Source organism: Theropithecus gelada, chromosome 14 (assembly GCF_003255815.1).
Source record: "Theropithecus gelada isolate Dixy chromosome 14, Tgel_1.0, whole genome shotgun sequence".
NCBI lineage: Eukaryota > Metazoa > Chordata > Mammalia > Primates > Cercopithecidae > Theropithecus > Theropithecus gelada.
The window spans coordinates 37,865,926-37,879,127 of NC_037682.1; the positions used below are offsets into that span (position 1 = coordinate 37,865,926).

The window sequence follows — 13,202 nt, forward strand, 5'->3', positions numbered from 1 at the left end:
GACAACGTCATTACATATTTAATTGCCACCACATCCCAGAGTTTAAAAATTGGAAGGACCTAAGAGATAGGACCTCTCGTTGTAGAGAGGCGGAAACTGAGACTGAGAGAGGGTAAGAGAACAGTCCCAGATCACAGAGCTGCTAATGGGCAAGGTGGGACTAGAATCCAGGCTTGACTCCTCTACGCGGAGCCAAGGGTTCGAAGCGATTCGGATAAGGGAAGCCCGAGGCAGGGAACGAGAGTCATGAAAGCAGCTCTTTCCAACCCTAGGAGGCCGGGGGACCTCGCCACCGCGGAAGGAGCGGAGCCAGGCCGACCTCAAAAGCCGCAAGTCCAGGTACCCTTACCCTGATGGCCCCGGCGACACCCTCGGCCACCCTCCTGATCTCGCGATACTAGCCGGTACTCACTTTTCCGGCTCCCTCTAGGCCCCGCCCCTCCACCTCAGCCCTTCTGTCGTCATTTCCTGTGGGTCTGTGGGCTAGGGAGAAGATGGCGGCTTTAGGGGAACCCGTGCGACTGGAGAGGGGTGAGTGCAGCCGAGGCTCGGCCGAGGTTGGTGGAAGGGTTGGGAGAGTGCTGTGTCGCTGGAGGGGAGGAGGAGTGACCCAGGCTCTGAGATCCGGAGCCAGGCTATCCCTTGTGCCGGCGCCAGAGGCCACCGTTGTTCTGTGCCTGGCTTTAGTGAGGGCGCTTACGGTATTTCAACTGTTACTTTAAGCTCTCTTCTGTTCACACGGACTGTTCCGAAGCACAGCACAACTAAACACAACCTGCCCGCTTCGCAGACACACGCCGCACAGGCGCTCCTTTGGTGGGCACAGCAGAAGCAGCATTCAGAGACCCATATACCCGAAAAGCAAACGTCACACACCCGGTTCGCACAGACTACACTCAATGCCTGTACAACATGAGAACACACACGGTACAATTCAACAGAACCTCCCTTCCCCCTTGTTTACACACATACTCCTTCATTACTTTTTCCACAACATCGCTTGTATTTGGGTTGGGGTATTTGCTAGCTTTTGTGCCCCTCCTAGAAATGGAGAGGTTGCTTTAAAACAATCCTACTCACTTGGTCTTGGGAAGGAGGTTACGTAAGTAAGCAGAATAGTGGTAGATGCTAAAACGCTTGCAGGTGCAGTGTTTTTCATTTCTTGCAAACCCTACAATTGCAAACTGGTTGGCTGATTGCTTCCTGGAGCAGACTGTCAAGGAAAATAAAACCTCCTCTTCTGAGTGATTTTTTTTTTAGAGAAGCCTGTGAAAATAACTGGCTATGCGCCTACCAGATTTCCAGCATTCCAGCGTTTCCAGTCCTTTTACAGATTTCCAGCATTCCACTCTGTCCCTAATCCTTTATTTCAAACAATTTCAAGCATGCTTTTCATGCACCAGCATTAGAAATCATTGATAGGAGTTGAGAAGTACAAATAAACATTTTGAGTACTTGTGGTTAAAGAAAAAAAAATTATAGGATGGAGACTGAAATTATATTGCACATATTAACATTTGCAGTTACAGTCTAAATACTACTATTGTTCCCTAAGAAAACACATTTTTAGAATTACTGTACTTAGAAAGACTTCTTTCCTAATGCCTTCCCACAAAGAAATGTGCACTTAATGTTGCTGATTTGCTCTTTACTGTGTTCACCATTTGGAAGTCTCACTGTAAATGAGATTCTTACCCTTAAGCCAATTAAAGCATCATTTTAGAGGACTAGCTACTCTGGGAAGACTTGCCGAGTTAGGCCTAAGTCTGTGACATCTTCCTCTTGAGCACAGTAGCACTGTGTTTTATGGATGGGAACAAATCTGTTTGGTGTTAACAGGAGTAGGTTTCTTCTTTGAAAGCTAGTTGTTAAGATTCTAACATATTGGTGGTCTTCTGTGTTTTTGTTGTTGCTGTTTGGAGACGTAGTCTTGCTTTGTCGCCCAGGCTGGAGTGCAGTGGTGCGATCTCGGCTTACTGCAACCTCCGCCTCCCGTGATCAAGCAATTATCCTGCCTCAGTCTCCCGAGTAGCTGGGACTACAGGCGCACACCACCACGCCCGGCTATTTTTTGTATTTTAGTAGAGACGGGGTTTCACCGTGTTGCCCAGGCTGGTCTCGAACTCCTGAGCTCAGGCAGTTCGCCCGCCTCGGCCTCCCAAAGTGCTAGGATTATAGGCGTGAGCCACAGCGCCCGACCGGTCTTTGTATTTTTAAATGCAACACAAAATGTGGAACTTCTGTGGCATTTAGTTTTGATAGTCATGGCTTTGTTTTTTGCTGTTAACAGACTTCTTTTCCATTCTTCAGTAGAAGGCTCAGCCCCTTAGGATGAATTACAGTTAGCCCTCCATATGCATGGGTTCCACGTTTCAGCCAACTGCAGATTGAAAATACTCAGAGAAAAAAATCGTGTCTGTATAGAACATGTACATTTTTTTCTTGTCCTTATTCCCTAAACAATGTGATATAACTATTTACATAGCATCAGATATTGTAAGTAATCTAGAGATTATTTAAAGTATGGAGGGGGGATATGCATAAGGTTATATGCAAATACTACATCATTTAATATCGGAGACTTGAACATCTGCAGATCTTGGTATCTGTGGTATCTGAAGAAGGTCCTAATGAATTCCCCACAGTTACTGAGACAGCTGTACTAGTCGTTGCCATTTAGCAGGGTAAGAAAGTCAGATTACATCACCTCTGATTTTTGTTTACAATTCTAACAGACTCTATTAACAAACACTCCCAGCAATCTTACAGCAGAAAATCCCACAGTACAATTACAATACAGTACCTGATCACATATGATTTAGAGTGCCTTCTAAATCATCAAACTATGATCTAATGAAACACAAATTTGAGCACATGTTAGCTACATTTTAGATTTAGTCAAAAGCATTTTATTTTTTTCCAGTTTTTTTTTCTTCATTGGAAATTTTTATATGACTTACATATTATAACTTTATAAATCAAAATAATTGATGAACAGTCCCCATTTATCAGTCATTCTGGTGATGGGAAATCAGAATGGTGAAGGTCTATTTGTTTCCATTGCGTTTGATTAACTTTTTAAGTTTAAGCTTTCTTTACCACAAATTTAAAAATTTGTTTTCTGGCCAGGCGCAGTGGCTCATGCCTGTAATCCCAGCAGTTTGGGAGGCCGAGGCGAGCAGATCAGTTGAGATCAGGAGTTTGAGACTAGCCTGGCCAACATGGTGAAACCCTGTCTCTACTGAAAATACAAAAATTAAGTGGGCGTGGTGGCAGGTACCTGTAGTCCCAGCTACTCGGGAGACTGAGGCACAAGAATCACTTGAACCCTGGAGGCGGAGGTAGCAGTGAGCCAAGATCATACCACTGCACTCCAGCCTCAGCAATAGAGGGAGACTCCGTCTCAAATAAATAAATAAATAAATTATCTTTCAGCCGGGCTTGATGGCTCACTCCTGTAATCCCAGTACTTCGGGAGGCCAAGGTGGGTGGATCATGAGGTCAGGAGTTCCAGACCAGCCTGACCAACAGGGTGAAACCCCGTCTCTACTAAAAATACAAAAATTAGCCGAGCGTGGTGGTGGACCCCTGTAATCCCAGCTACTCAGGAGGCTGAGGCAAGAGACTCTCTTGAACCTGGGAGGCAGAGGTTGCAGTGAGTGGAGATTGCGCGACTGCACTCCAGCCTGGGTGACAGAGTGAGACTCCCTCTCAAATAAATAAATATCTTTCTTTACTGCATTTATTCATAGTTTTCTATCTGCAAACACGAAGAAGGCCATACTATATAAAGAAAAATTTCTAGTCCTTGAGTATAACATGAAATCAGAAACATCTTCTACTTAAGTCAAAAGGAAGCAAAGCAGTAATGGAATACTGGGCACTATAGTACCTGGGGTACAGAAACTGTACAAAAACAGTTTTTGGGAAAAAAAAAAAGTAGAGATAGTTAACAGTATTATAGCTGACCTCCTGAATCTTCTAAAAATGTCTCAATTCATAACATTTATCCTCGCACTTCTCAATGGGAATCCCCTAACATGCTTCATACATTTCTATAAATGTATACAACCTCTTAGGGTTTTTTTGGTTTGGTTGGCATTTATTTTTTTTTGGAGATGGAGTTTCACTCTTTTCACCCAGACTGGAGTGCAGTGGCACAATCTCAGCTCACTGCAACCTCTGCCTCCCGGGATCAAGCGCTTTCTCCTGCCTCGGTCTCCCAAGTAGCTGGGATTACAGGCACCTGCCACCATGCTTGGCTAATTTTTGGGTTTTTTTGTTTTTTTTTGTTTTTTTATTAGAGATGGGGTTTCACCATGTTGGCCAGGCTGGTCTTGAACTCCTGACCTCAGGTAATCCACCCACCTCGGCTTCCCAAAGTGCTGGGATTACAAGCATAAGCCACTATGCCCAGCCAGTATTTCTTATGATTAATTGGTACCAGTGTAACATAACATTTTTGCTTGCTGAGCCCTTTTTTATGTATTGTGTGGTTCAGTCGTTAACTGAACTCATAACTCTTCCTCGTAACTCTTATATGGAAGGTACTGTTATTTCCATTTTACAGTGAAAGAAACTGAGACATAAGGAAGTCATGTAACTTGCCCAAGGTCACACAGGTGGTATTGAGACCAGATCGACAAAGCTAATTGTTTTTATTTTTCTCTTTCATAAACATAAGTGTTTGAGCTTGTTTGAATTAACAATGTTAATTAAGGTGAAAAAAAATCAGTTTAGTTCATTTGTACTGCTTGTTTTTGCATTTTTACGGTTGTTTTAAATGTGTCCCTGCCACTCACTGCATCTGCTCTTTAATGGTTATCTACCTGTGTATCATGTTTCTTTCAAGAAATGATCAGTGATTTTACTAGCTTATAGTGCCTTGTACTGTTCAGTGCTTTGGTTACTAATAATGATAATTTGGTAAATTTTTGTTGACTGGTTTCTGACAATATTGCTAGCTTTTCTGAAGCAGTACAATGTTCATGTAATGGTCACATTTGAGTCGCAGTCCTTTCTGATGACATTTGGTATTTTGTGTTCAATTTGCCTGTGTTTCTCCAAGGTCTTACTTTATGCTTCTGTAATCTCAGTAGTTTTTCCTATCTACTGTAAAATTTAGTGTTCTTACATTTTACATTCTCACCCTTCATGTGTGTACACACGCACAGTCTCCTCCCCACCAAACACATGTGCAAATTTAATGCTTTTTTCCCCACTATTGTCTGTATATTATTAGCCGTTGAAGAATGAATCCTAAGTGCTACACTGTTACATAGGCATTGAGAAAACCTTTCGAGAAAATTATCTGTGTGTGTGTTTAACTCTAGATATTTGTAGAGCAATTGAATTATTGGAAAAACTACAAAGGAGTGGAGAAGTACCACCACAGAAACTTCAGGCTTTGCAAAGAGTCCTTCAAAGTGAGTTCTGCAATGCTGTGAGAGAGGTGAGTAAACATCTTTAAAATTTACTAAAAATTTGAGTTAATTAGGTCAGATAATACTCTAAATTTGCGTTCAAAATTTCTTAAGAAAGGCCGGGCGCGGTGGCTCAAGCCTGTAATCCCAGCACTATGGGAGGCCGAGACGGGCGGATCACGAGGTCAGGAGATCGAGACCATCCTGGCTAACACGGTGAAACCCCGTCTCTATTAAGAAATACAAAAAACTAGCCGGGCGAGGTGGCTGGCGCCTGTAGTCCCAGCTACTCGGGAGGCTGAGGCAGGAGAATGGCGTGAACCCGGGAGGCGGAGCTTGCAGTGAGCTGAGATCCGGCCACCGCACTCCAGCCTGGGTGACAGAGCGAGACTCCGTCTCAAAAAAAAAAAAAAAAAATTTCTTAAGAAAAACTTCAGAAAACGTTAAAACCAATCCCTTTCATTTTTGGAATTTCTGATAGAAAAAACATTTTATAAAGATGCATAACTTTGCCTGAAATTTTAACTTCACAGAGAACTCAAGCGTGGTATATTCTGAGATATAACTTTGGCTTTTACAGGTATATGAACATGTCTATGAGACTGTGGACATCAGTAGCAGTCCCGAAGTGAGAGCAAACGCTACTGCAAAGGTAAATTTTTTTGTTTACCAAAAGTGAGAATTCTTCATAAATTAGAAGTTTAAAATATGCAATTATTAAATTCGTAATAAACTTACTTTGAAGACTAACATGTATCTTTCAAGCTACACCAAATTTCTCAAGTACTAAGAAGACATTTGTTTCTACTGGCTTTACATAAATGGTCCATGATAAATAGCTTTACATAAGCTATGTTATGCAGTTTAGATAATGCAATAGAAATGTACTTGCATACAATATCGTGCAATATATAATTGTGTTGTATATGTTACATATATGATACTATATAATCATTATACAAAATTTAATCATAATTTTAAGATATGAATTACTATCCTCGTCTTATTGATGAGGAAGCGTGAGGTTATTTGCCCCAAACCACACAAATAGCATATGATAGAGCTGTGGTACTACCCTGAGCTGATTTGTGCTTTCTTCTTTACATTATCTGCATTTCTGTGCCATTGTTTTCCGCAAATAATTTAGGTATTGACCTCACTATTCATGATAGGTGGTTTGAACAGGATAATACCAGCAGTCGGTGACTTAAATTAATCATCAGCAGATAATTTTTTATGGATAGTTACTGGCTCTCAGAAGGAAATGGTGGATTCTTTGTTGAATACAAATGCTTAAACACGTGTATGTAGTTTGTCAGTGTAGAAAAGACCAGAGAAACATGGTTTTAATTGCTGAGTTGTGTGACTTTGATAGCCTACTGAATTTCTGAGCCTTAGATAACGGGTATTCAGTAAATCTTCATTTCTTCAAAGATAACGAGTGTTCAGTAAATCTTGATTTCTTTGAAGATAACAGGTATTCAGTAAATCTTGATTTCTTTCTTCCTCCCCATTTTTGTGATCCATCACAAAAAAAAAGGTACTAGACAGTTACCCTTAAAAGCAAAGTGAAACAAAATCTCAACTTTATAATTAGTTTGGATTAGTCTAAATTTGAGCTTTAAATAAGATATGGCTCTGTTTCATCTTCTATGGGGATTTTTAGTTGTGACTAGTTAACTAAAGCAACAAAAACATTCAGATTGGCTATATGTACCTCTCTTTTTCTCATTATTGAGTTATTTCTTGATATCTTAGATATTTAGTATATGGTACAAATAGTGTAGAAGCCAAAATGATTACATATAGGGACAACTCCATGTTGATTATATAGGTAGGTTGTGTCCTGCACAGAGGCTCCTGAAGGAGTTGGGCAATCCAGATCTAAAGCTCAGGGCTGCTGGCATGGTGGGGGAGGGGTTTTCCTCCTTACCATGTATAATGTGCATCTGCCCAGCAAGTCTGCTTGCCAAGCCCTGTGCATATGGGACTGCACCAAAGACTGAGACTGGGTGCTGGATGGGCTAGGAATGACCTGAAAAATCATAACATTTCCTGTGTAACTCAGAATTATTCATTTGTCATCTCTAAAATACCTTCTGTTTAGCTTACCTTCTCAGAGTCACCAGTGAATTTGTGAGTATTCAAATGTCAAAAATACGTGCTCAAAAGTAGTTTTTAAAAAGAGGCCAGGTGCGGTGGCTCACGCCTGTAATCCCAGCACTTGGGAGGCCAAGGTGGGCAGATCACGAGGTCAGGAGATCAAGACCATCCTGGCTAACACGGTGAAACCCTGTCTCTACTGAAAATACAAAAAATTAGCCGGGCGTGGTGGCAGGTGCCTGTAATCTCAGCTAAAGAGACATAAGAACCGAAGTAAACAAAAGTCATACTTTTAATACGTAAAACTTGTTTTCAGGCTACTGTTGCTGCATTTGCTGCCAGTGAAGGACATTCTCATCCTCGAGTTGTTGAGCTACCAAAAACAGAAGAGGGCCTTGGATTCAATATTATGGGAGGCAAAGAACAAAATTCTCCAATCTATATATCTCGAATAATTCCAGGTGGAATTGCTGATAGACATGGGGGCCTCAAACGTGGAGATCAACTCCTCTCTGTTAATGGCGTGGTAATGATGAATTTTATTTCTATTTGTAGTGATCTGTTGTGACCACCTGGGGGCGTATTTGAGTTATAGGAGAAACCTAAGAAACTTGTGGTTTAGAAATGCCTTGAGGGAATCCTAGGCAGTACTGTTAATACAGTGATCCTTTTTATTTTAAGCACTGTAAGTGTATTTTGCAGTGTAAATTAGCAGTGCTTAGTGTATGTAATTTTTATGACATAAGCTCTTTATTAAAGGCAATACATTAAATCAGAAGTCTACCCTAATTTTACTCTTACGGCAATTGCTTGATCTACTGACATAATAAGGCATATAGATTGATATGCTAATTATTTGGAACTTAAAAGCCAGTTTTTAGATTATAAACAGAATATATGTAAGAGAGGATTTCATATAGATTAAAATGGTAAGGCAGGATTATTTCTTAGTTTTATAATGTTGGAATAATATAACATTAAAACTTCCTTATATATATTTTAATAATTTTTGCATTTTGAGTTACTTTCAAAACTTAGTGTATGGTTGTTTGTTTGTTTTTCCCCTAGAGTGTTGAAGGAGAGCATCATGAAAAAGCTGTAGAACTGCTGAAAGCTGCACAAGGAAAGGTTAAATTAGTGGTGCGATATACACCCAAAGTCTTAGAAGAAATGGAGTCGCGCTTTGAAAAAATGAGATCAGCAAAACGCAGGCAACAGACCTAATACATTTCAAAACTTGATATTTCATTTTGCATTTTAGCTAGAGAAGTTTTCCTTGTGACTTACTAATGGCTGCAATGCCAATGATTGTAAGAAAACAAACAAATTTATCATGAAATTCTCCTTGCCATTTTATAAATGCCTATTTTAACATCATTTATGGTTCTAGAGATGCATACACTTTTTTCTGACAAGAAAAAGTAAAAGGTGATGAGGGCAATTCTGTCCTACTGTTTTTACAGGCCTTTTTCAAATGCAGATTTTGTCATAAAGTTGTTATAGATTTTTTAAAATGCTTTTTTAATATTAAAATGTACTTTTACATTCTTAATCTTTTTTTAGAAAGGAAAAGTTTTCTTCATTTGGCTGCTGATTTAAAAGTAAAGTTCTCCAATTCTTTTTTTGCTTACTCTGTTTTTTTTAACCTGTGGAATTTCTTTACAGTTTTCCAAGAAGTTAAACATAACAGTCTCACCTACAGCAGTTCATTACACCGTCAATGTTAACATCATTGCTGCATTTTGTACTTTGAACACACACACAATATATATAAAACCAGTGGTAAATCATGACTCAGCCCAGTGCAAGTTTTTTCACTTTTACTTAAGCATAATATATAATGGATATTCATTTATATTGATTTTTAAAAGTAAGTTTTTAAACACTGAAACAATCATTGCTAAAGGATGTATTCTTAATATTTGAACATTGAGGCAAGAGGATGTAATTGATAGCATTACTTATTACATCCCTATTTATATTCAACAATACATCAAATTATAAATGCAAAACAGGTTCAGATTTCATCTTTTGCAATTTATTTTAAATACTATTCATTTTTATTTAAATGCACAGTATTTCCCCTATATTTTGGTCCTTCCATTCCTAGAGAGAAACCAGTTATTTTGTGGTGGGAAGTAGCTGAAGCAAAAAAGGAAAAAATACCGTTAACCTCACTAGCTTCGAGAGTAGACATTCTTACTAGCTCAATTTAAATAATTGATTTTAGGAAGAAAAGAGGATATATTTAAGATACATAGAAATTATGATGTGATGTTTTCATGAGAATCTGTAGATTCCATCAAAATAAGTAGGACTCATACTAAAATTGTTGGATTTAGAGATGCACCTTTTGTTTATGATTCAAATATGGGAATTTGAGAAATATTTCATTTGTCCACTGGATGTCACTATTTCACTAAAAGGCAGCTATTAGTGTGTGACTGTGACTGAGGTCTTAAAGACTGAGAGTTGAGGTTCATTTTCTGTCACAACTTACAGGAACATGTGTACTTTAAGAAAAACTTAAGTGACAAATGTTAGAAGATGATGGATTGAAAAATATAAGTAACTTGGCATCGTTATTGACCTTGTATAAAAGAGTGGGCATTTTGTAACATTCCTTCAGGAAGAATAGTATGCTTTTATCTGCATGTTTGTGATCTCTGTGAGTGAGTCTCAGATGATTATTCCAGTTTTCAATGATTTTTCAAAACAAAAGTCAATCGGCATTGTTATTTATCATTTAGGTATTGAACACTGGATTGCATGGTTGAATGTGTCTTTAATCCACTGCAAAATGTGCTTGTTATTGATAGGATCATGTTGTTAAATTGTATATTTTCAAAATTAATTGATGTTTTAAAAATGTTGAGACCAAAGTAGTATAGAAGTATGGACTTAATTTAATTGTAAAATTATTAGAGGTATTTGTTGTAGAGCTTTATATATTAAAGAGAGGTATTGGTGCATATAAAAACAGTAATATTATTGTTATGCTTGTATTCTTGCATTTCAGGGTAAGTAAACCCTGAAGAAATCTTATTTTAGTATAGCTACAGCTGCAATAGCTTTTACGGATGTATCAACGTTTCATTATAAATTATAGTTTCCTGGGTCTGTGTCTCAGCTGTTTAAGAACTTTCAGCCAAGTTAAATCTTTTTTGGTGTTGAAACTTTTAGTAAGTTGAGTAAGCTATTTTTTTTTCCCTACGGTAATCCCAGTCTGTTCTTTGTGTGGGTTGACACCTATTTATAATTCTTAAAATAAGGGTAGCTCAAAGGAGCCAAATATAGTAGTTTAGCTTGCTACTGTTGAGCATGAATAGCAGTAGTTGTTTTCATTAATGCAGTTTTCATAATGTATCCCAGAATTTTAAATCTTGACCATAGAAAAATACAGTCATTCATTGCCAGAGATGTACAGTGGTGGTTTAGTGCAGTGAGGAAATGATGGGAATTTTTATCTTAGAAATGGATGATTCATGAATAAAACTAGGTACATAGTATATGATAGATGTTTGTCAATTACAAATATAAATTATCACCCCCATTTCCATTTATTTTCTTGATATATCAAAATGTGTTGACTTAGTGATTCTCAATCTTAGCTACATATTAGAAAGCCCAGCAGAGCTTTAAAAAATTGATACCTGGGTCCTATTCCGTAACAACTACATCAAAACCACTTTTTTTTTTTTTTTTAAGCTTTCCAAGTGGTTCTAAAGGACACCTAGGGTTGAGAACCCATTATAAAATGATCTGATTACACTGGACACTGTCAGGAAGTATCAGAATAGAACAGTTTAATTTGCAGCTACTTAATGATTAATTATATTTCTTAGTTTTTTTGTTTTTTTTTTTTTTTTAAAGAGACAGGATCTTGCTTTGTCTCCCAGGCTGGAACACAGTGGTATGATCATAGTTCACTGCAGCCTGAAACTCTTTGGCTTCCACCTCAGCCTTCCAAAGCATTAGGATTATAGGCGTGAGCCACTGCACCTGGCCAAGTAATTTCTTTAGTAATAAAAGGTACTTGGCATTTCTTATTTGGGAAGTAATTACAGTCTTATCTTTTTTTTTTCTTCTTTTTTTTTTTTTAAATAAAATCTACCAGTAGTTTATTATATGTGCTGCCGAAGCGAGCACAATAAAATCTACCAGTAGTTTAAATGTGAGCTTTTTATGTCTGTCATCAATCTGCCCCCTTTGCCTTTAAAACTTACAAGAATACGTGTCTGTTACTTGAGAAAGCATGTTTAAAAATTGCAGATGAGCAGTATTGTCGTTAATTTATGTGCTGTCTTAATGTGAGCACTTGATTTGTTAGTGTAGTAGTAGATTATAACAGCCTAGTTCTTTACGATTTGATGATTCAAACATGTTTTTGCTTTTTTTGTTTGTTTTGTTTTTTTTTTTTTGAGACGGAGTCTTGTTCTGTTGCCCAGGCTGGCATACAGTGGTGCAATCTCAGCTCACTTCAACCTCCGCCGCCTCAAGGCAGTTCAAGCGATTCTCCTGCCTCAGCCTCCCAAGTAGCTGGGACTACAGGCGTGTGCCACCACGCCCGGCTAATTTTTTTGTATTTTTAGTAGAGACGGGGTTTCACCATGTTAGCCAGGATGGTCTCAATCTCCTGACCTCATGATTCACCCCCCGCGGCCTCCCAAAGTGCTGGAATTACTGGCATGAGCCACCGTGCCCAGCCTCAAATATGTTTTTAAAAAATATCATTGTCCTCCTCCTCTAAGATTTTTAAAGTTCTTTTGCTCAAGTACTTAAGTAGTTTGGCTCAAGTACTTTGTTTACAATTAAAATGGATATTATAGCATTTAAGAGAAGAAATGGTTATGGCTTATCCAAAAAGAATGTCAGCATGACGACTTTAAAAACTACATGTTTGCGAATATTTTATAATGTGGAATGATCATTGAAATATCAAGGATTCTAGTAATTGTATTTCCTGAATAAATGTATGTTTATGAATTTTCTAACCTACATTTTGTTGTGTCCTCTGCCAACAATCTGGTTTTATAATTGTTGTCTAAAGTTTGCTGGTAGTGTTTCTTCAAAGGTTATTCCAGTTATGGTTAAGTAGTGGGAAAAATTACTTACTAATTTTCAAGAACTTTGAGACTAATTTGTATTGACTCGGTTTTTAAAAATACTGGCAAATACTATGCTTCTACTTTTAAAATTTGTGGTAATACCCAGAGTGGATGTAAAATGGCACTTTTTCAATAGATTAATTCATTTATCAATTTAATTCTGATTTTAAGGCATATTTAAAATAAATTTGTATGAGTTATGTCCTCGTTCTTTGGAATTGAAAAAAGTTGATATAACTACACAATAATGTTTGGGAAAGCTATGTATAAAAAAGCATAATTCATGGTGGCTGCCGAAATTAAACTTTGAATTTCTATATTTTGGTTTGTCTTTCATAAAATTAAAAAAAAAAAAAACATTTTCTTGTGTTATTTCGAGAGTGGCAATATGACATGTGATTGAGAGCACAGATTCTGAAGCCAGACAACTCTGGTTTCAATCCCAGTTCCACCATTACTGTGTGTCACCTTAAAACAAATTGCTTGATTTCTTTGTGCCTTAGTTCCCTCACCTGTCATTGGTAATAAAAATACCTGTAAGTGTCATGCCATTTTCTGTAAGGCCCTT

The 13,202-nt window shown here is 38.0% G+C and overlaps 1 protein-coding gene across 1 annotated transcript; it reads left to right on the plus strand.

The window, feature by feature from the left end:
• Window positions 1-470: 470 nt before the first annotated feature.
• On the plus strand, window positions 471-12,844 carry LIN7C (lin-7 homolog C, crumbs cell polarity complex component). Its single transcript, XM_025358105.1, has 5 exons — window positions 471-531; window positions 5,334-5,452; window positions 6,004-6,075; window positions 7,843-8,052; window positions 8,595-12,844. Exons 1-5 carry the CDS (start codon window positions 495-497, stop codon window positions 8,748-8,750), a joined length of 594 nt encoding a protein of 197 aa, XP_025213890.1. The 5' UTR covers window positions 471-494; the 3' UTR covers window positions 8,751-12,844.
• The last annotated feature ends 358 nt before the right edge of the window (window positions 12,845-13,202 follow it).